The 23,118-nt window shown below is 39.5% G+C and overlaps 1 protein-coding gene across 1 annotated transcript in view; it reads left to right on the top strand.

Moving 5' to 3' along the window:
• LOC146484928 (guanylate-binding protein 6-like) overlaps window positions 1-19,297 on the top strand; it is a 136,955-nt gene extending 117,658 nt beyond the window's left edge. The window contains exons 6-11 of the mRNA XM_085103772.1: window positions 12,679-12,937; window positions 13,615-13,910; window positions 14,759-15,013; window positions 15,580-15,702; window positions 17,972-18,019; window positions 18,510-19,297. Coding sequence (XP_084959898.1) covers window positions 12,679-12,937; window positions 13,615-13,910; window positions 14,759-15,013; window positions 15,580-15,702; window positions 17,972-18,019; window positions 18,510-18,890 — 1,362 coding nt within the window. The 3' untranslated portion in view covers window positions 18,891-19,297. The remainder of the gene's footprint in view (window positions 1-12,678; window positions 12,938-13,614; window positions 13,911-14,758; window positions 15,014-15,579; window positions 15,703-17,971; window positions 18,020-18,509) is intronic.
• Window positions 19,298-23,118: the final 3,821 nt, after the last annotated feature.

Here is a 23,118-nt window from a genome sequence, read left to right as displayed (position 1 = left end):
CAGTCACTCAGCATGTTCCATAAAGTTTACAGATCGGGCAAAGGCCACCACTCACAATATGCACCAAATAAAGATCTCACGATTAATTAGTGTTTAAGTACACTGTAAATGCTAAATTGTTTTCGTGAAAACTATTAAATCTGGTCACTCAGCATGGTCCATTAGGTTTGAAGATCAGGCAAACATCATCACCCACAAGATAAACGAAATTAGGATCACAGCATTGCACATTGCAAATAAAAAAACATAAGATATAAACACGGTCAGTATAAAATGCAGACTGCAGACTGGGTATAAAATGCAGACTGAGACCAAAACCGTCTCTTCGTCAAATACAGGATACATTTTCAATTTTCAACTTACCCTAGTGTCACGCAATCACATTTCCGAGATCATCTCCCACGAAATTACCCTTATAGTTATTTTTGACCCATTTCTCAACAGTTTGTTTTCTTAATCTCGATTTGGTAGCTTTCATTTCCTGAGGCCCTTTCTTCACAAAGGAGACTCGAGCTTAATCGCTTTGCATTAGTTCGTAAACAATTACGCCCATGACGGTTTTCATATTATAATGATGGAAACAGACTTGATTTCCGAGGGGGCAAGCAATTTGAAATCAACAGATTTTATCTATTTTCTTTGAATAAATAATGTCAAAGACATTGCATACCTTCAGTATTCTATCAATACATGAACACCTATTTTATTCAAAAAACATTATTATACTACCACTTACCGATGTCACCGATGCCATGTTGACGCAAAGCGGCGAAGAGGTCGACTACGTGTGAAGTAAAGGTCATGTGTCCCCGTTTTTGCTTACATCATGCTTTTGGGTTGTTTATTTATTTACATGTATTTAGCTTCGCCTAACTAAAATACAAACAGAATGGAAACAAACAATAGAAGTTTATTTCAATTCAAGGTTGACGCTTTTCGAAAAGAGTACAATACTGTCAATTTCATGGGAAATCATGATCTCGAAAGACGATTGTATGACACGAGTCTAGTGTAAGTTAAGTTGAAAAATTCAAAATGCCAATGTGATGTGGCAGGAAATTGTCAAAATAGCCTAAAAGGCGGCAAGCAAAGCTTACATGTACTTGCAAGATCAATGGTCAATGGCGCGTAGAAATAACAACAGTGCATCGGTTAAATTAAACACAGGTAAATTAATGCCCCAGTGTATCGGTTAAATTAAAAACAAGCAAATTAATGTCCCAGTGTATCCTTTAAATTAAACACAGGCAAATTAATGACCCAGTGTATTGGTTAAATTAAAAACAGGCAAATTAATGTCCCAGTGAATTGGTTTAATAAATTAAATACGGGCAAATTAATTTCCCCGTGTATCGGTTAAATTAAATACAGACAAATTTATGCCCCCCCCCCCCCCCCCCAGTGTATCGGTTAAATTAAACGCAGTCAAATTTATGACCCAGTGTATCGGTTAAATTAAACACGGGCAAATTGATTCCCTAATGTATGTATGAAGAGTCGAAGACACAACTTCGTCACAAAGTCGACTCGCACAACTTCTACAGATCATGCATGTATCCCTGCTTTGCTTTCGTATATTGTACGCGTGCACATGTTGGTGTTTATATTTCGTTACTATAATAGCGGTAGCGATACCTATGTGTTTGTATTTTTGCATATATATGTACGAGAAAAGAACGAACTCATCCAGGAATCATATGAATGACCATGCATGTAACACATTAAAGCTTACATGTACCTTGCATTGAACAACGACGCTTTAAGACTTGACTGGCTTAAACTGGCGTATCGATCTGCTGTAAGACTCCACACCAATGCTTTGGAAATGAAGTAGGCTTTACGGGAAGGAAACTTTCCTTTTGGTGAGTAGAATATCTCTTGAACGAGCTTCAAAACCGTTTATAAAACGAGCGCCAAAAATTTCCTGAACCAAAGAGAACGCCGGGAAGAACTTCTGTCGCGCATGTTTTCAGACCCAGTGCCACTCAGCCAGACAAGTCAGCCGAAATAATTAGTATAAAGGGCCAAGGCGCGAAGTCAAATCGTTGAACCCCAGACTTTCGCTTTTTTGTAATAGTTCAGGTATTCCGATCTGCTTTTAACGATGATAAAATTTATCATTTTTTGGTCGTAACAGTTGCTTAAAATAATTTGATTTGATTTATATTTCAACCCCTTATATGCTTCTGTCTTGGCTTATGGATGGATACCGTATTTACTCGAATAAGCGCCGCCCCCGAATAAGCGCCTCCCTCGATTAAGCGCCGCACGTGGAGCGGAATGGTTAATAAGCGCCGCCCTCGAATAAGCGCCGCAGCTCCGGTGCGGCGCATATTTGAGTATTTCGATAAGATGATAAAAATACACTGTGATCGCTGCAATGTGGTTCAAGCCAGCAATGGGAATTTATTTTCATCAATAGTGATGTTTTTCAGTTCGAAGTGAGTATATCTTAATGCTCTCTCATTCAGTTCTCTCTTCAAAATGTTCGCGTTCTTCAGTTCTTGCGTGAAGGCTGTAAACTTCACCTGTGCGACAAGCCCAACCTCCCTCTTTCTCTTCCCTGTAACTGTTGCAGTAAGGAGATTGTCAGCGTTTGCTTGTACAATCAAAATGTTTTGGCTTTGTGGTATGAACCTTTTAATAAGCGCCGCACAGGAGAAACGAAAAATTAAATAAGTGCCGCGGCGCTTATTTGAGTAAATACGGTATATTTGTACCTAAGCAAATCTGTGTAAAATCGATGCAACCTTCTGTTTGACACTTCAGTAAATTCACAGCAAATTTGGAGTTTTCCTTTGTTGGCAAATCCAAATAAATTTAACGCAAAGGTACACATTTCTACTATAAGTAAATGTTGTCAAGCATTTGTGCAAACTTGTTATTTTTCACTATTTTTTCCTGAATTTACGCTACAAGTAAATATCTAATTTTGAATGATAAAGAAAAACTTGGCAAATCTACATCAAAGGTACAGATTTACCATAGTTACAAAAACGAGATAAATTTAAAGCAAATGTTATATTTGCTATACATTTGCAAATAAATTGTTGAGGAGAAAATATATGTGTTTACATTATCTTGGCCAACCAACGCAAATTCAGTTCAAATTTAGAGCCCAAAATTTGCTACACATTTGCTCCGCTGGCAAACCTAAGAAAATCTATTTTTTTGTCCAGTGTAATACACGTAGGTTGGCGTAAATCTCTACCTTACACCGGCTTTACACAGTGCTTAAAGGCCTCGTAAAGGAGTCTCACCACTCTAACTTTAAGTTTAAGCGTAAAAGTAGTGTAAAGCTTACATTTACGTAATGTAAATGTGGCGCAAAACTTCCTCAATTGGAACTTTACGGCAGATTTATGCAAACATTACGCCAACTGAAATTGGTCTTTTCATGCTGTGGGCCGCGGGGCATGCTTCCTCGTAAATTTTTGATTTTTATTCTTCTATAATTACGGAAAAATACATTGAAAAACAAACGAGACTTTTTATTTCAATTGTTCAGTGCTGTTTCTATTGTACAAAACCTGATAACATTTGTCATCCGATCTTTAAATGTACAGGTATTACTACTGATATCTGACCTTTAAATAAACCCGAAATCTAACGACTTTAACTGAACTGCAGTTAACTCAACGCTGTACAAACGATGCATCAAGCCGAATGGAGATTATAACAAAACAGCACAGCCAATTGAGAGATAAAAGAGAGGCAGTGACTAAATTTTACTTTATGAAACTCTCTGTTATAATTTGCATTTTACTGAAAAAAAGGGGTGGGGACGGGGCTAAAAGCCCTCAACCCCTCCCTCTGGGCGGTCCCTGCCTGCTTACAGATCCTTCTCTTCCTACCGTTGTTACTCATCCTGCTGATCCTGTGTTCATACTGATCCTGTGTTTCAACTGATCCTACGTTCCCACTGATCCTGTGTTCCTACTGATCCTACGTTCCTACTGATCCTACGTTCCTATTGATCCTGTGTTTCTACTGATCCTGTGTTTCTACTGATCCTACGTTCCTACTGATCCTACGTTCCTTCTGATCCTACGTTCCTATTGATCCTGTGTTTCTACTGATCCTGTGTTTCTACTGATCCTACGTTCCTACTGATCCTACATTCCTTCTGATCCTACGTTCCTACTGACCCTGTGTTCCTACTGATCCTACGTTCCTACTGATCCTGTGTTCCTACTGATCCTGTGTTCCTACTGATCCTGTGTTCCTACTGATCCTACATTCCTATTGATCCTGTGTTCCTACTGATCCTACGTTCCTACTGATCCTACGCCTCTACTGATCCTGTGTTCCTACTAAACCTACGTTCCTATTAATCCTGTGTTCCTACTGATCCTGTGTTCCTACTGATCCTGTGTTCCTACTGATCCTGTGTTCCTACTGATCCTGTGTTCCTACTGATCCTGTGTTCCTACTGATCCTACGTTCCTACTGATCCTGTGTTCCTACTGATCCTACGTTCCTACTGATCCTGTGTTCCTACTGATCCTACGTTCCTACTGATTCTGTGTTCGTACTAATCCTACGTTCCTATTAATCCTGTGTTCCTACTGATCCTGTGTTCCTACTTATCCTGTGTTCCTACTGATCCTGTGTTCCTACTTATCCTGTGTTCCTACTGATCCTGTGTTCCTACTGATCCTACGTTCCTACTGATCCTGTGTTCCTACTGATCCTACGTTCCTATTGATCCTGTGTTTCTACTGTTCCTGTGTTCCTACTAATCCTACCGTTCCTACTGATCCTGTGTTCCTACTGATCCTACGTTCCTACTGATCCTACGTTCCTACTGATTCTGTGTTCCTACTGATTCTGTGTTCCTACTAATCCTACGATCCTACTGATCCTACGTTCCTACTGATCCTACATTCCTACTGATTCTGTGTTCGTACTGATCCTACGTTTCTACTCTCATAGCTGATCCTGTGTTCGTACTGGTCCTATTTTCCTACTGATCCTGCGTTCCTACTGATCCTACGTTCCTACTAATCCTACGTTCCTACTGATCCTACGTTCCTACTGATCCTGTGTTCCTACTGATCCTACGTTCCTACTAATCCTGTGTTCCTACTGATCCTGTGTTCCTACTGATCCTGTGTTCCTACTGATCCTACGTTCCTACTGATCCTACGCCTCTACTGATCCTGTGTTCCTACTGATCCTACGTTCCTACTGATCCTACGTTCCTACTGATCCTACGTTCCTACTGATTCTGTGTTCCTAATGATCCTACGTTCCTACTGATCCTGTGTTTCTACTGATCCTACGTTCCTACTGATCCTACGTTCCTACTGATCCTACGTTCCTACTGATCCTGTGTTCCTAATGATCCTACGTTCCTACTGATCCTACGTTCCTACTGATCCTACGTTCCTACTGATCCTACGTTCCTACTGATCCTGTGTTCCTACTGATCCTACGTTCCTAGCGATCCTGTGTTCCTACTGATCCTACGTTCTTACTGATCCTACGCCTCTACTGATCCTGTGTTCCTACTAATCCTGTGTTCCTACTGATCCTGTGTTCCTACTCATCCTGTGTTCCTACTTATCCTGTGTTCCTACTGATCCTGTGTTCCTACTGATCCTACGTTCCTACTGATCCTGTGTTCCTACTGATCCTACGTTCCTACTGATCCTGTGTTCCTACTGATCCTACGTTCCTATTGATCCTGTGTTTCTACTGTTCCTGTGTTCCTACTGATCCTGTGTTCCTACTAATCCTACCGTTCCTACTGATCCTGTGTTGCTACTGATCCTACGTTCCTACTGATCCTACGTTCCTACTGATTCTGTGTTCCTACTGATTCTGTGTTCCTACTGATCCTACGATCCTACTGATCCTACGTTCCTACTGATCCTACGTTCCTACTGATCCTGTGTTCCTACTGATCCTACGTTCCTACTGATTCTGTGTTCGTACTGATCCTACGTTTCTACTCTCATAGCTGATCCTGTGTTCGTACTGGTCCTATATTCCTACTGATCCTGTGTTCCCACTGATCCTTCGTTTCTACTGATCCTACGTTCTTACTGATCTTACGCCTCTACTGATCCTGTGTTCCCACTAATCCTACGTTCCTATTAATCCTGTGTTCCTACTGATCCTGTGTTCCTACTGATCCTGTGTTCCTACTTATCCTGTGTTCCTACTGATCTTGTGTTCCTACTGATCCTACGTTCCTACTGATTCTGTGTTCCTGCTGATCCTACGTTCCTACTGATCCTACTGATCCTACTGATCCTGATCCTGTGTTCCTATTGATCCTACGTTTCTACTGATCCTGCGTTCCTACTGATCCTACGTTCCTACTAATCCTACGTTCCTACTGATCCTACGTTCGTACTGGTCCTGTGTTCCTACTGATCCTGTGTTCCTATTGATCCTGTGTTTGTACTAATCCTACGTTCTTATTAATCCTGTGTTCCTACTGATCCTGTGTTCCTACTGATCCTGTGTTCCTACTTATCCTGTGTTCCTACTGATCCTACGTTTCTACTGATCCTGTGTTCCTACTGATCCTACGTTCCTACTGATCCTGTGTTCCTACTGATCCTACGTTCCTATTGATCCTGTGTTTCTACTGTTCCTGTGTTCCTACTGATCCTGTGTTCCTACTAATCCTACCGTTCCTACTGATCCTGTGTTCCTACTGATCCTACGTTCCTACTGATCCTACGTTCCTACTGATTCTGTGTTTCTACTGATTCTGTGTTCCTACTGATCCTACGTTCCTACTGATCCTACGTACCTACTGATCCTGTGTTCCTAATGATCCTACGTTCCTGCTGATTCTGTGTTCGTACTGATCCTACGTTTCTACTCTCATAGCTGATCCTGTGTTCGTACTGGTCCTATATTCCTACTGATCCTGTGTTCCCACTGATCCTTCGTTTCTACTGATCCTGCGTTCTTACTGATCCTACGTTCCTACTAATCCTACGTTCCTACTGATCCTACGTTCGTACTGGTCCTGCGTTCCTACTGATCCTGTGTTCCTATTGATCCTGTGTTCGTACTGTTCCTACGTTTCTACTGATTCTATGCCTCTACTGATCCTGTGTTCCTACTGATCCTACGTTCCTATTAATCCTGTGTTCCTAGTGATCCTACGTTCCTACTGATCCTACGTTCCTACTGATTCTGTGTTCCTACTGATCCTACGTTCCTGCTGATCCTACGTTCCTACTGATCCTGTGTTCCTAGTGATCCTACGTTCCTACTGATTCTGTGTTCCTACTTATACTACGTTCCTACTGATCCTACGTTCCTACTGATCCTGTGTTCGTACTTGTCCTATGTTCCTACTGATCCTGTGTTCCTACTGATCCTACGTTCCTATTGATCCTGTGTTTCTACTGTTCCTGTGTTCCTACTGATCCTGTGTTCCTACTAATCCTACCGTTCCTACTGATCCTACGTTCCTACCGATTCTGTGTTTCTACTGATTCTGTATTCCTACTGATCCTACGTTCCTTCTGATCCTACGTTCCTACTGATCCTGTGTTCCTACTGATCCTACGTTCCTACTGATTCTGTTTTAGTTCTTATCCTACGTTCCTACTCTCATGGCTGATCCTGTGTTCGTACTGGTCCTATATTCCTACTGATCCTGTGTTTCTACTGATCCTACGTTTCTACTGATCCTGCGTTCCTACTGATCCTACGTTCCTACTAATCCTACGTTTCTACTGATCCTACGTTCGTACTGGTCCTGTGTTCCTACTGATCCTGTGTTCCTATTGATCCTGTGTTTGTACTTATCCTACGTTCCTACTGATCCTACGCCTCTATTGATCCTGTGTTCCTACTTATCCTACGTTCCTATTAATCCTGTGTTCCTACTGATCCTACGTTCCTACTGATCCTACGTTCCTACTGATACTACGTTCCTACTGATCCTACGTTCCTACTGATCCTACGTTGCTACTGATTCTGTGTTCCTACTGATCCTACGTTCCTACTGATCCTGTGTTCCTAGTGATCCTACGTTCCTACTGATCCTGTGTTCCTACTTATACTACGTTCCTACTGATCCTACGTTCCTACTGATCCTGTGTTTGTACTGGTCTTATGTTCCTACTGATCCTGTGTTCGTACTGGTCTTATGTTCCTACTGATCCTGTGTTCCTAGTGATCCTATGTTCCTACTGATTCTGCGTTCCTACTGATGCTACGTTCCTACTGATCCTGTGTTCGTACTGATCCTACGTTCCTATTAATCCTACGTTCTGTACTGATCCTACGTTCCTACTGTTCATGTGTTCCTACTGATCCTGTGATCCTACTGACCCCCTGTTCCTCTGTTCCCACTGTTCCTTTTTGCCTACGTTCCCTCTGTACCCACAATGCTGTGCCTTCTGTTTCGCTGTTCCTCTCTTCTACTATATTCCACCAAGTAATGATTAACTATTTCAGTTCCCGGTATATGGGAGACAACCCTAAATTTTGGTCGTGAATACCTTTGTCTTTCTCTCATTAAAAATGTCAGTGTCAATTGGTAATTAAATGATGGAGTAAAGAATTAAGGTGAAACAAGCAGGGATAAGTTCCAAAAAACTTGCAATTGTTTTCCTAAACACAACATAGCACATCTAACTGACTAGTTATCCTCTAATTTCTACATGTAAATTAACTAGAAGCTGTATTCCTAGCTGTTCAAAGTCTCATTACATTTTGTAATCATAAGAACATACATGAACCAGAAACTAAAAGAAAAAGGTCTCATGAAGAAACAAGTAATGAATATGTATGAATCTCAGCACGTGCAACACATGGATGACTTAGACTAACATACATCTTGCAATTTGGAATTAATCTATGCACATCTTCTGAGAAAAACTAGTTTGAAACTAAACGAATTCCCACTAGACACACTAACATAACAACGAAGAAAGCTGCCGACAACAGCGCAGTGAGAACTTGATCGTACATTTTGTCGCCAAAAAATATTTCCCGCCAGAAAATATCTTCAGCTGCTGCTGATCATAACTTTTTGCATAAAACTTGACATCTTTCATCATATTTTTGCTTCTCATACAAAAGTATTACATCAAGTAGATTGGTTTTCTGAAAAAAAAAAAAAAGTTTGGCTGTCAGATTTCACGCGAAGCGGAAAGTACCATGTCACGCATCAGTACCGTCGTAAACAAAATTATGCAAATTTCTGGCAAAATGAACACTTTTAGATCTTGACAGCTTTGATAAAGGTTTCAAAGAAAACAAAATTGTTTCATTTTTGCATTTTACATCTGATAGTTTATGGGAAAGCAATAGGACGTGATCGATAACTTTTCATCAACTGTTTAATACATACCGTATAGAATTTATTGAAATGCACGTGACAATGCAAAAACATGAACGAAACTGAATTTACCGGGGCACAGGATCAAAGCCTTTTTGGTACGTTCATTGAATAATAAAGGATAATAAATACAGACAACTAGCTTTCTTAGAAATAATTCTTATTTAGCAAGAGTAAGTCACATTTCAAATTATTTTTGCTTGAAACTTGCGTGGACAAGACTATGAAGGAAACATTTCACCCATTTAGATGTCAGGCATGAAATGTAATGCGATACTTTTTTCAAACGATTTCCCTTTGTGAGATCAGCTTGAAAAACGGCTTTCGGTTCACATAAATCTACCTCGAAGTTTAAAAAAAGTATGTCTTACAGTAATTTTTTAATTTAATTCCGGAAAAAACTTCACTTGCCCGTCAGGCAAGTGATGGTCAGAATTCACTAGCCCGATCGTAAAATCCACTAGCCCCGGGCTATCGGCCGAACACGACTTTCTTTGCACGCTGTATTTTATTGCAGTCCGAATACAAAAAATGTCCGAACACTGTGCGGTACCCCTGTGTCTTCCGAACAACTGTAAGTGGGATGAGCAGACTGGCGAGTACAGCAAGGATGAAGATCAAGATCGGTACAGCCTTTATGTGTTAAATGCTGCGCTGGAACGACTAAGGACTATTGAAGGTACGGAACCAGGATGTATGCGCATCTTGTTTGTTTTGCTTCACGAGGCCAACAAGTTCACTTCTGAAACAACAACTTTTCTCGTAAAACTACAGCGGGAATAGATATTTTAACAATACGGTATAACATCCCTTCAACAACACTTCGTTCACGGAGTGTTTTTAGAAGGGTTAGCCTTGTGTCTCAAGTCATCTATTAAGCAATTTTTGTAAAGTGAGGTCCGATCCTAATCTCGTACCCCGATCTCAGTCGTCGGTTCGGGAATGTCGCTGAACTAAATATTAATTAATTAATCAAGACCGAGACTATTTAGTGGAGGGGCACAGGTATCCTTAGGTTTGATTTTCATTGTCGCGTTATTTTTAATGTCTTCGAGAGTATACATTTGACTGGCTTTACGTGCGTCAAAAAGAAAATGTGAAAAAAAAAAAAAACGTTCCTCGAGTCATGAGGTGCGATACCTTTAGTAGCTCATTTCTTTCTCGATAATCGCGATACTTGAATTTCGCGAAAATCCAGACTCCAAAGAGACTTCCACCTTGAGCGGTTCTGTATTCACACAGTTTAAAAACTGTGTGAAGCTTTGCATGCCTTTAATACTAAATTAAAAGAGGTTCTGTCGAAAAAAAAAAATCGTTTAGAGCTTCCACGTTGAAAAAAGAGCAGACAAATTGGACTAAAAAAATCATCCACTAAAAAAAAATTATCCCTCCCCCCTCCCATGATTTCTAATGGTCCGCCCCTAAGTCTAACTTTTAGATATAAACAAATCTGTCAGTTATTTATTCATGACAATTTTCGTGTCCTCTACCAAACGTACGCACCATTGGCAGTGGATTTCAATGTAGGTAAAGTAAAAGTGGGACAGATGATAAATTTTCCTACTGATTTTAACTAGTTTAAAAAACACTCCCAGGGATGCTAAGTCACGCTTGGAATGCAGTAGGCATGGATAAATACCTTTGATGTTCCTTAATAGCCGTTCGAGTGCTTTGTCGACCACGTAGAGGCTTTTCCTATCTTCGCCATCCTTGCTGTATTTGCCAGTTTGTTCATCCCATTTACAGTTGTTTGGAAGACACAGAGGAACAGCACAGCTTTCGGACATGCTTAAGTTTTGACCAATTTACTACTTTGCGGCAGAAGAATGAGATATTTTTTCTAAGAGTGTTCCTTTCAATAGGCATATCTCGCCCCCTGTCTTCTGTCGAGATTTGTAGTCTACGGCAGTTCTTTTCGTGCATTTTTTTTTTGTCTTGACGGTAGAACTTTCTGCTGCAAAAACTACACGGAAATTCTTTGTTGACTGCATGCATCTTCATATGACGTTTCAGATTACGTTTATCTGTAAATTCTTTTTCACAATGTTCACAGGTGTGCTTTATTCTTCTGCTACTCAGCGGTGCTTGAGTGTCTGATTTTTCTATAATCTCCTCAAGAAATTCCATTATGAACTCAGTTGAAACATAATGACTGCGAGAAATTTCTTCCCATTCGGCAATCGTGAGCTCTGCAGTGTTCATCTTGACTCAAGGTGAGTGAAATGAAATTTCTCTCGCGATTTTATACGTTCTCAATTTCTAAGAATGACATCATAGTTTAAAATTAGACTCACATCTACTTAAAGAACGATACTATTTTTAGAAATGAGGTTTTCAAGTTTTAAGTAATGTAATTTTTATTTTGTTTATGTTAGCAAAAACTTTAAAATAGCTGATACAACATATTTCGCATATGATGTAAGTCATATATTTAAAAGTCAATGTTCTACAGCGTGTAATTTATTTAGCATATGATGTATTTTTCAAATTTAGTAACCCATTGTTTTCAGAGGGTCATAAAAACGCAGCTAATATTAAACGTTTTATACACTGAGTAATAAGCTTCAAGAGAAGATGTTTCAAATTGGAGAACGCGAGACTAAAATTTCTGTTACGACATGGAATGGACAAGTTAAAGTTCACTTTAGAAAGTTCTTCCAAAGCAGTTTTGATCGAAAAAAGTTTTACCCCTCAAAACAAGGCATCGCCCTAACACTAAAGGAATGGAGTGATCTAAAAGCATTAATAGCAGATGTGGATGAGACAATTTCCTGCACGTCGTTCTGTCTAGAGGAGATGAAAGAGCAAGCAGAACAACAAGACAGAAAAATATCATATAACATATTCATCTTATACACATGCGGGACGCATGTAGAGAAATAGATACTTAATTATGTGGCGTAGCATTCTTTATTTTATCCTAACACTTCAAAGTTACAAAGCAGTCATTCTTTGTCCATGTGGATTAAAAGATGCCGTGCAGTACGTAGTAGTGGCAAGGAGATTGTGTCCCTCGCAGTATGTTTTCGCATTAGCAGTAGCAGTAGCGGTAACCCTAACATTTACTGTAACATCTATTGTAGCAGTGACAGCGACAGCCGAGTCACAGTGATATTGATGAGAGTGAGATTGATGATGGCAGTGACAATGACAGTGAAGGAGACAGCGACTGAACAGCATGTTACAGCAACAAAATCACTACCTGTGGTGACTGGCAGTAACAATAACAATTTATAACGCTACCTGAGTAGGAGTAATAGTAACAGTATCATGACTTTACATCTCGATCTGTTTTTTCTTTGCCAATATCTCTCAACAATTAATCCTTGCCAATCTTTGTTAAATGCGTTTTGTAGGTATTTAAAGACCAGGGTAGTTCACGTGGAGATCCAACACAGGAAGTTGCTGAAAGTATTTTGCGTTTCTTTCCCGGATTCCAAGCCTTTAAACTGCCTCCACCCACCGTCGATGATGAAGTGCTAAGAAACATCAACAGCAACAAAAGTCAGTTAAATCCTCGTTTTCTGGAAGGGATTGTTCAATTCAAGCGATTACTGCGATCTATGCTTGCTCCCAAGCACAGCTTTAATGACGGAGAAGTTGTAACTGGTGAAGGTATGGCTTCATTATAATTCATGATCCCCTTTGTCTATAATAAGTCAGGTTTTCAAGGGTAAAGTAGCTAATAATCACACTGAAACGATTTATTAGTATGCTGTATTTTTATTGTTGTCATAGTACTTCTTTACGCCATACTGACAAAGATCATATTTTTGGTACATTTGTGGTACTCATTTTAGTCCAGGTTTAAAAAGCATTTCAGAGACATTACCAGCATTACCGACAGAAAGACTGCATATTTGTCTCTCTCTCTGTCTGTCTGTTGTTTGTCTTTGTTTCTCTCTATTGTCTACTATGAAGTTAACTGTTGCTATTGTTTTCCGGTTGAATTGTCTTTGTACGTGATGGGTATTTTAAACAAAGTACACGGTAAACAATCAGTTAATGACAATAATTACATCAATTGTGACATGAGATATGTATTTTTTATCTTGTGAGGAAATAAAGACTTTTATTTATTTATTTATTTATTCATTTATTTATTTATATTATTACATTGACTGTTTCTGCTTAGACTACGGCTTTCGAATGGAACCCTTTGTTATAGTGACATGTCATTCGTCGACTCATCATCTTTGTCTGCCCTGCAAATCAGTTATCGCACTTCAAGACTTTTCGTGTTTTTGTGAATATGATTGTCAACCCAGTGGCTTAATTATATTTATTTGCAGGCCTTGCTGTCCTGGTCCAACTGTACGTGGAAGCCATCAACACTCCTGGCGTGATCCCTAACGTGCAAACAGCTTGGGAGACATTTGTGGTAACAAAGTGCACGGAGGCCTCTCATGCAGCACTCCAAATTTATGACGCAACCATGACTGCAGCACTGTCGGGCCAGCTTCCTTGTGATAGCGACAAAATTCGACAGAATCATGAACTGGCACTGGAGAAAGGTGTCACTCGGTTGGAAGCTGAGACATTTGGAATGTCTGCCATTACAATTGAGAAGTACCTGAGGGAATTGACGGTAAGTATCTTAACATACATTTGCTATGCGTATAGGTGCTGAGTACTAAATGTTATAATTAGTTATATGTCTCGCGTGAGACCCCAACTGAAGAGCTTGCTTGCAGGCTTAATTAAGTCTTTGTACTGTCCTGTTCGTCCTGGCAAGGACGAACTAAGGTAAGTAATCAAAACTACTATACTCGAACAGGGCCCACCGAACCACAAAATAGATGGTGGTCTCTGCCTGCACCCCACTTCCTCAACCTCAAAACATGGTGTCTTTATTGCATAGCCACCCCAGGCTGATCTATCAGCAGTAAATAACAATGAGATTCAAACCTCACTTTTCTTGTGTCAATTCAAATTTTAAAGCCAATAAAATTTCGCGGTAATTTTTATGAGATAAGCATCCTACACCATACATGGTGGGTCCTCTTCAAACAAACTTAATACGACCAGATTCCTAATCTTAAGCTTCACCGGAGTCAAGCTGAAAGTGGGTCGCAACATGAGGTCAGGTTGCTGTCTTAAAAGGAACTTTTGGCTTACCGTATTTCCATGCTAGGCCATGCTAAATAAACAAACGTGGAGTAGGAGGTGGGGAGGGAGAAATTCATTCCTCCTCCCAGAACGTGGCCGAGAGCTACAAACAAAACAAAGATACAACCGAGAACTACAAAACAAAGCAAAAGATGACGAAAATCAAGATAAGCGAAATTGATGGGAGTTTTAAAAGCATTTCATAAACGATAGATCCCCCCCTTTCTTGTTGACCCTTGTTTGTGCTATTTATTAATCGTTCCCCTTTCTTTCATTATTTTCATTACGGGTTGGTGTCCCTTTTATGTATCGATTTGTTATTTGCAGGCAACGTTCGACAGAAGGTTGGCTTCGTGGCATTTTGAAAATGAAAAATCAACTCGGGAGACCTGTACTGTTCTTCTAAAGCAACTTAAAGAGCAACACTTGGATCCAGTCCTTGCTCGGCTACACGGAGAGGAGGGGGCCAGGGTATCGTTTGAAGACATTATACACGGATACAAAGGGATTGAAGAGGACTACAAGGTCCGTGCCCTTGGAGCTAAAGATGTCTGCGCCTCGGTGTTCTTCGAATTTCATCCGGTAACAACTATTTTGATTACACGATCATTTCAATTTAAAAAATAACCAAAAATGGTCATTTTGGTGTCCCTTACGTCCCCAATAAAAGGTTTTCATGAGGTGACTGAAACTCTTTTTCTATTTTCTTGCGATAAGTTTGAGTCCTGATACAAGCACTGGGATTTCCTTTCTTCGAGTGTGCCTGCGTCACTCACTGTGTATTTCATTGCGCGTATTCCACACACTGACGTTCAAATCATAGCAGTTATGCAGGATGTTTGTTCCATGAACCTAGTTAAATGGCTTAATTTCCCACGAGTCTCCTGTAGCTCGGTGGTAGAACATCCGAAATAGTAATCGGAAGGTCTTAGGTTCGCATCCTGATTTTTTTTTTCTGATCAGGCCGTCTCCTGGAGACGAACACGTATAGAAAACCTTTCCTTTTCTTTTTCTTTCGAGATTATTTGGCAAAGAGGCTTAGCTTTACATCAGGTATTTAATAAGTTCTTTCGCAATGTTGGTCAATGTTTAAAGTGTACGTTATTATTTTTATCTTTTACTTTATTGTGTGGTATGATTCCTACTAGGTACTAATGGAAGAAATGCAGGGTTATCTGGGAGTCCTGCGACAACTGAAGGACTTCGACGAAAACTTAACTCGAGAAATTGCAGCCAGAGCCTATCAAGAGCAGGAAAAGATGAAGCTTGAGGTCAGTTTCATATGCGATACCACTTGATTGAAATTAAACCAATCACACCACTCTTTCACTCTAAATACTTGGACGTGTTGGTCTCACTTCCCTCCTCGAATGGCTTAAAGGGTCGGAAGAAATATCAAAAAACGAGAAAAAAAACCACAGCAACAACAGGGGGTTGAGGTCAGTTTCATATGCGATACTACTTGATTGAAATTAAACCAATCACACGTCTCTGTCAATCTAATTACTTGGACGTGTTGGTCTCACTTCCCTCCTCGAATGGCTTAAAGGGTCGGAAGAAATATTAAATCAAAGTCTCCTGTGAGCCAACTCGTGAATGCAGATGACACATAGTAATTGAAATTTAGACGGCTACGGAAACTTCCCTGAAAGCTAAAAGAAATTATATCTTTGCCCGATTATGTAACGAAAAATAACCATTCTTGTACTATAAAAATGATTGTCAAACTATTCTCTACAGATTGAATAAGATTATTCTGATGCGCCGATTAAAAAAAAAATCACGTGTTTTTTTATTCAAAGTTCACAGAAGCACGCCATGTGCAGCTACGTCATGCAAATTCGTGTCCGATAGTCCGGGGCTACTGGATTTTGCGATCGGGCTAGTGGATTCTGACCATCACTTGCCCGATGGGCAAGTGAAGTTTTTTTGGGAATTAAAATTACAAAATTACTGTAGGGCAAGCCGATCTCACAAAGGGAAATATGTTCAACAAAGTATCGCATTACATTTCATGCCCGACATAAATGCGTGAAATTTTTCCTTTGGAGTTCAGTCCACGCAATCCTCAAGTAAAAATAATGAACTATGACAAGCTCTTGCTAAATAAGAATTATTTATCGACCGCGCCCTTTTGCTTTCCCATAAATTACCAGTTGTAAATTTCGAAAATGAAACATTTTTTCCCTTTGAAACCTCTATGAAAGCTGACAAGATCTTAAAGTGTTCATTACACCAGAAATTTGCATACTTTTGTTTACGACGTCAATGATGCGTGACATGGCACGTTCCACTTTCGCGTAAAAACTGACAAATTAAATTATTTTTTAATTAAATTATTTCTAAATTAAATTATTTTTAATTCTTAAAAAAAACCGCACTTTGTAGAAAAAAACGAAAAAACCTATAACTTTGCTCAGATTCAACGAAAAATCTCCATTCTTACATTAAAATGATTGTCAAATTATTCTCTACAGAATGAATGAGAGAATTCTGACGCGTCGTGAAATAAATTTTCACGTTTTTTTTTTTTTCACTGATTGAGTTTACGACCCCGGACTTTCTGAAAAACTGAAAAAACTTGTAACTTTGCTCAGATTGAACGAAAAATCTCCATTCTTGCACTAAATGATCGTCAAATTATTCTCTACATATTGAATAAGAATTTCCTGATGCGCCGTGAACAATAAATGTTCGCGTGTTTTTTCCACTAATTGAATTTAAAACTCATTCACTGCGCACGCCCGAAAGTTAACGACAAAACCGACCAACCAACCAACCAACCAAGTCAACAGTCAGCTATCGCTATAACTCGTTCATTGCGCTACGCGCATTCACGAGTTAAAAAAGGAGAAAAAATCACAGCAACAACAGGGTGAATGCGGTTTTTTGTGGCTTGGTGTGTTATTATAACAGAACATGAAACGCTTGAAAGGAACGCGTATGGCAAGCAGTGTCAACATGTTCAAAGCAAATATTTCCAACCTTATTTTCTTTTATTTTTAACATTGATACTGAAGCCTGAAGGTTGCGGGACTAAATATACTCCCTGTATATCATTTCTTATGAATAGAAAAAAAAAACCCTGACATTAATTACTGCTTATGGTCAGTTTTACTTTTTTTTCAGTATGGACGGTTTGCAGTACCAAGAAACAAAAAAGAAACGCGCTAACTTGAATCAATTTACTCGCTATAAAACTTGTGATTCTTGACACACACCGCACAAAAGAAAAACATCAAGTACGCAAACAGTAATAACAGAAGAAAAAAACAAAAAACCAAACAAAAATAGTTGCCAGCGTTCTTCATCTTCCTTTTGCTTAAGATGCTCAAGCGTTACTTCACTCGATAATCGTTTTACATGGTTTTGCATTTTTGAAGAGTACAGTCACATCTCTCTGCTTTTATATCCCCTTTTTGAAGAGTTAATTGTTCGCGTTTCTGCTTTAATTTGCTTCTGCTTCTTTAATTTTGATGCACTAGAATGCAGAGACACCATGCAAATTTTTATATACGGGAACTATATTGTTTTCCTTAGGAGGAGCACGCCCGACTCCAGCAAGAAAACAGAGAAAGGCAGATGGAGGTACGCACAGCGTCTTCTTGTCTATATATTTTTTTCGGATTTACTTTGAAATCCAACACATTTTTTTGGGCTGTCCAGGAAACGAGCTCGCGATTGGAAATCCAGACATCTTTCTGAGAAAAATACTAGGTGTTCTGCAAAGAATTGGCCGAAAGAATGTTCATCGCAGCACATCGCGAAGAATACACTTGCTCACTTCCTGTTCATTTTTTTTTTTCGAAATTGAATAATTTCGACATATTAAGATTCTTACTTGGCTACTGGGTAGCTAAATAGGGGGGGGGGGGGGGGGGGACGGAAACTACATCGAGTTTCAAACATAATAATTTATTTCTTTTGTTTTATCCAATATGTAAATATTCAGGTCTGTTGCTATACCTCAGATGTTTCTAAGTGCACTAGCTATAGTACGCCCCTTAATTCATTTAAAATGCCTGTCATTGCAACATACTTAAGCCTGACTTAGTCTTAATACGGTCTTTAAAAATAGATGGAGAAGCTACATGAAAAATTTGCAGATGAAAGGAAAAGACTCCGTGAGCAGATGGAAGCAGATACCAAGGCTCAACAAGACCAAATGGAGAACATGATGAAGGCAAGCATGAAGAGGGCTGAAGAAGATCGAAAAGCTTTCATGCAAGAAAACCAAGGGCTTAACGCAAGTCTCGGGGAAATGCAGAGGTCGAATGACGAAATGCAGCAAACGATTGCAGGATTGAAACAACAGCTACTGCAGAACAGAGAAAGACAGGATGAAGTAAGGAAGCCAGGATTCTTTAATAAAGCGTTGAAGGTTGTGGATGGAGTGGCGGACGTGGCGGTAAAAGTGGCAGGTGCCCTGGCTTTGGCGCCCAAGTGTAGTGTCATGTAAAAACTGTTGAAACTAGCTACACAAGATTTTTATTTTCTTGATTATAACTCTGATTAAGTGATATAATACATAAGTTTAAGCCTCGCTTGACTAACAAGAAAAGCAACTCGAATCTCAGTGCTGATTGTCCGGGCTTCGAACAACTCGGCCCTAATATTTTGTTCCTACATTAAGACTTAGTCTCATGTAGCAAGAATAAAACTTTTTTAGCCACAAAAGCTGGAGGTGAAGCAAGATAGAGTCAATTAACAAATTCAAACGTCAACAACAGCCCTTTTCAGCATTACCTGCGTATCGTATTCGAATAGCAGGGAATTGTAAGCTTGTAACTGTAAGCTTTCGATATAAAATCTCTTGATTTGTCATGTAAGCTCCTGAAATAGCAATAAAACTGACTAAAACCCGTGTATTGTGGCAATCCCGTAAAGTCCGAACCACAAACGGCACTTAACCTTGCCAACTTTAAGAGCTTTAAGGCTATGACGATGGAACTTGGAGGGTAAGGGGGGTACACCACACGTCACAAACTGACAATTTTATCTGCTGACAGATGGTATAACGTTTTTATCAAAATTAATTTTCAATCCAGTTTAACTAAAAGAAATTGCATCTTTTAGAGGATATTGTAATCAATGTCATAATATATGATGACGACGATAGTGATAAGAGGGGGCTTGCGTGAGGTCTTACCCACTGGACTGGCTTTATTCCAGCCGAGACGCTTTTATCACTTTGTACGACAGCATCATACTTCCAAATCGCCTGTTTGATTATTATTCTGCTGTCTCGGATGGAAGAAGAAAGATTAATCTTGACTACTTAGACAAACTTCAAAGAGGTGCGGTCGCTATCATTAAGGGTCGCAATCTCCAGTAGCATGAAATTAATTGTACTCTCAAATGGCCTTGCCCACAAATCTTCTGAAATATACCTCAATGGACTTGCGCCTGCTTACGTCTTGCATAAATCTCACTACTCGCTTTTAACACCCGAAATAAGGACCTTTTTCGTCTGGCCCTTGCAATGACTGTTAAATATCAAGATTGTTCTGGCCACAACGGGAATGTGGAATGACTTCACCAGCCGGCCTTAGAAATTAAACCTCCCTTCGGAAATTTGAGAAGGGCATATGGTATCATCTCTATAGCCAGGATATGTAAATGTCAATGTAGCACTCAGTAGTTTAAAAAGCAGGGGCGGACCATGATCAGACCATGACACGCAGACAAACAACCACACCGTTTTTTATCGCTGCAATGAAATTCACACTTAGCTGTGTGATAATATCGCGTCAATGTGTTTGTTGTTTTTGTTTCATACAGTCGACAGAGGGACCTAAAGTAAACAGTTTAAGGTGTTTTGATAAGGGTACTTGTCAATTCGATAGAAGCTACGGATAAGGTAAAATCGAGCAGAGCCATCTTATGCATTTTTTTAAGGAGGAAAAAATCCCTGAGAAATGTAATCGGGAAGCTCTGTCATTCTGAAGGTTTAAAATACATGTAGCAACCAACGTAACGGTGGACACGCTTGGCTAGCAACCTTAGAATATTAGTCAGTTTAATCTATTTATAAGCAGCTTTTGTATTTGCTATCTGATCACCATCATAATAAATGATCTTCATTACAAAAACAGTCTGTGTAATACAATGAAACTACAACTTCCATAAAAACCACCAAGACTTCAGTGACTGTCACAGTTTGAACATGGTCAATAAAGTGATTTATCCAGTTGGTTACATTATCACGCAGAAAGCGAGTCCACTCTATGCAGTGAGTCCTGCGGTTGCTAATCTGTGAGCTGTATGTGTACGATAACTGGTACGACAGCATTACAGCCTGTATCAATATCATTGATTGGACCATCATACTCGATTCCGTAAACCTGCCAGTTTGTGACAGTTGACTACTCTTGGGGTAGTATAAGCAATTCACTGAACCACATACACACAGTGCCAAGGGTGACTGATGACCGTTGGTTCTAATTTAATGTCATGGTTATTCCACCGGCTTAAGGATTGTTTTTAAAGAATCTTGACGCATAAATCCCAGGAAGGTAATTAAGTGAATCGAATGTTCCAGTATTGTCAAGAAACTGAAATAGATCTTTTTTAAAATCGGAGCTACCTCTGTTAACTTCTACGCACTACAACCTCAGGTTATGCTGATTATGAACACTGTGATCAGCAAGAAAAACATGCCTCTGTCTAAACTTCTGTTAGTGCTCATGCGTTTTTTGACGCCGAAATCTTCCATGCCTCTATTACCTCGAAGCCTGCATGGGAGGTCAAACTCTTGAACACTTTGGTCCAATTATTGAAAAACAGTATTTGCCTTGTTATTTTACAGATAAACTATGGCTTTGCTGTATCCATCGATGCATCCATGGACAATGAATCTCCATGATACTAATTTGCGGTTTGAATTTATTTGCCCCAAGTGATTTCGACTAGCCACAATTTGTATGTAAGTCGACAAATTGCATATCTTCTCCTACCTTCTCTCCAAGTACCATCTATCCTTTTGAGATTCTCTCTGATTCGGAATCGATGAACATTTATTCTCTTTTCTTTGAGACTGGGAGTCCTCTCACATAGGACTCCCCACTATGCGACGTAAAGTCAAGAGTATTAATTGGTCCAGATCATCAACTGTATACTGATCCTTCTAAATAATGTTTGCTCAGGTATTCCTAAACAAATTGCTATGTTTTGCCAGTTCATTCCAGTCTCACTAAACTGCTAAATTATTTCCTTTGAAATGTTATAGCAGGCCCGTAGCCAGGCTAAAGTAACTAGGGGGGCCGAGCAAAATGGTTAAACAAAACTACTCTTCCCCTCCCCGGCCCGTCACCCCAATAAACAGACAGATTAGGGTGTTTAGGATGCAACGAGAACATAAAAAAACCAGTAGATTTAGTAAGCAAATCAATAACTTTGCACCTGCGTCACACTTTTTGGTACATTTCTTTGCCGTTTTTTTTTTTTCACGGACTACCACATGAAATTTCCTAATTTTAAGTTTAAAGGAGGACGTAAACAAACGAGGACAAATTATTCTTTCTCTTTTTAAATTTGGAATCGGGCAGTGAGAATCCGACTGCAGGAAAATTTTGGACATATTTGTGTTGCTTTGGACAACGCGCGAATACTAAATTGTTATAAACTAAGGGCATAACAAGTAGTTTATTTCAACAGCTTTCACGGTTTGAGATTGGTTGATTTCGATCCATTTTGGTTCTTATTTCCGATTCACAAGGCAGGAATGCCTTCGTTGCCGTTGTATATAAAAACAAACTGTTAGAGAAAGAAACTGAAAAGTAGTAAATAAAACAAATTATTGAATGTTGTGAAAAGGCTCTTACAGCATCATAGTTTAAGACTGATTGATCAGTGTACAAATATGTTTCAATCGGTGATAATGTTTTTGGCACATTGTTTTTTAATGTCAACAATTCTTGGGGGGGGGGGAGGTCAAGCCCCCCCCCCCCCCCCCATGCCCCTCCCCCTGCTACGGGCCTGTATAGGCCTTCCTTCCTCTAATTATTTCACAGACCGTCATAAGCTCTAGCTTTTTCATTGTCACAACGTCTTGATGTCTTCAGGATACTTCTGATAAGATCCAAATAGATCTCCTAACGTGGAGTCACCCGAAATACGCGTGACAAAGATATAGCCTGCAAGACTCCCTGTTTTTTCGTCAAGCCTTCTTTCGCAAATGTCTAATCCTACGAGGTCATTTGCTTCGTAGACTTCTGAGCAGTCCTATCGATGGTGCTGCTGAAGGAAAACAAAAACCCTCGAATAACGATTAACGATTTTCATATGGTAATTTCAATTTCTCATATTTTGATTTTCTAATACTATATTAATTGCTAAGACTCGATAAGTGATTTTAAAGTTAACCTTGTCATAAGCTTGTCATAATTTTATTCTGAAATTCACGTGTATTTGTGTGCATTTCACTTGGCTCGCCTTTTTTGTAGCGAATCAGAGTAGAAGTTGACTTTATGACTCATCAGTAATTTTACTCTCGTTTTATCGCGTTCGATGAGTTTGAAGACAAAGAGAATCGAAGACGGTGAGTAATCTAATTCTTCCTATTTTCAGATGCAGATAACTAAAGAGCGGAGGATTTTCATAAAACATGCCATCCTTTTATCTTTGAAGTTCAATTTGGATTAACCGTTCTATCCAGCGACACTTTTGAGAACAGCGTGTTCGACCAA

Source organism: Pavona decussata, unplaced genomic scaffold (assembly GCF_977016875.1).
Source record: "Pavona decussata unplaced genomic scaffold, jaPavDecu1.1 SCAFFOLD_28, whole genome shotgun sequence".
Lineage (NCBI taxonomy): Eukaryota > Metazoa > Cnidaria > Anthozoa > Scleractinia > Agariciidae > Pavona > Pavona decussata.
Note: the sequence above shows the minus strand (reverse complement) of the source record. Positions and strands in the feature narration are given on the sequence as shown.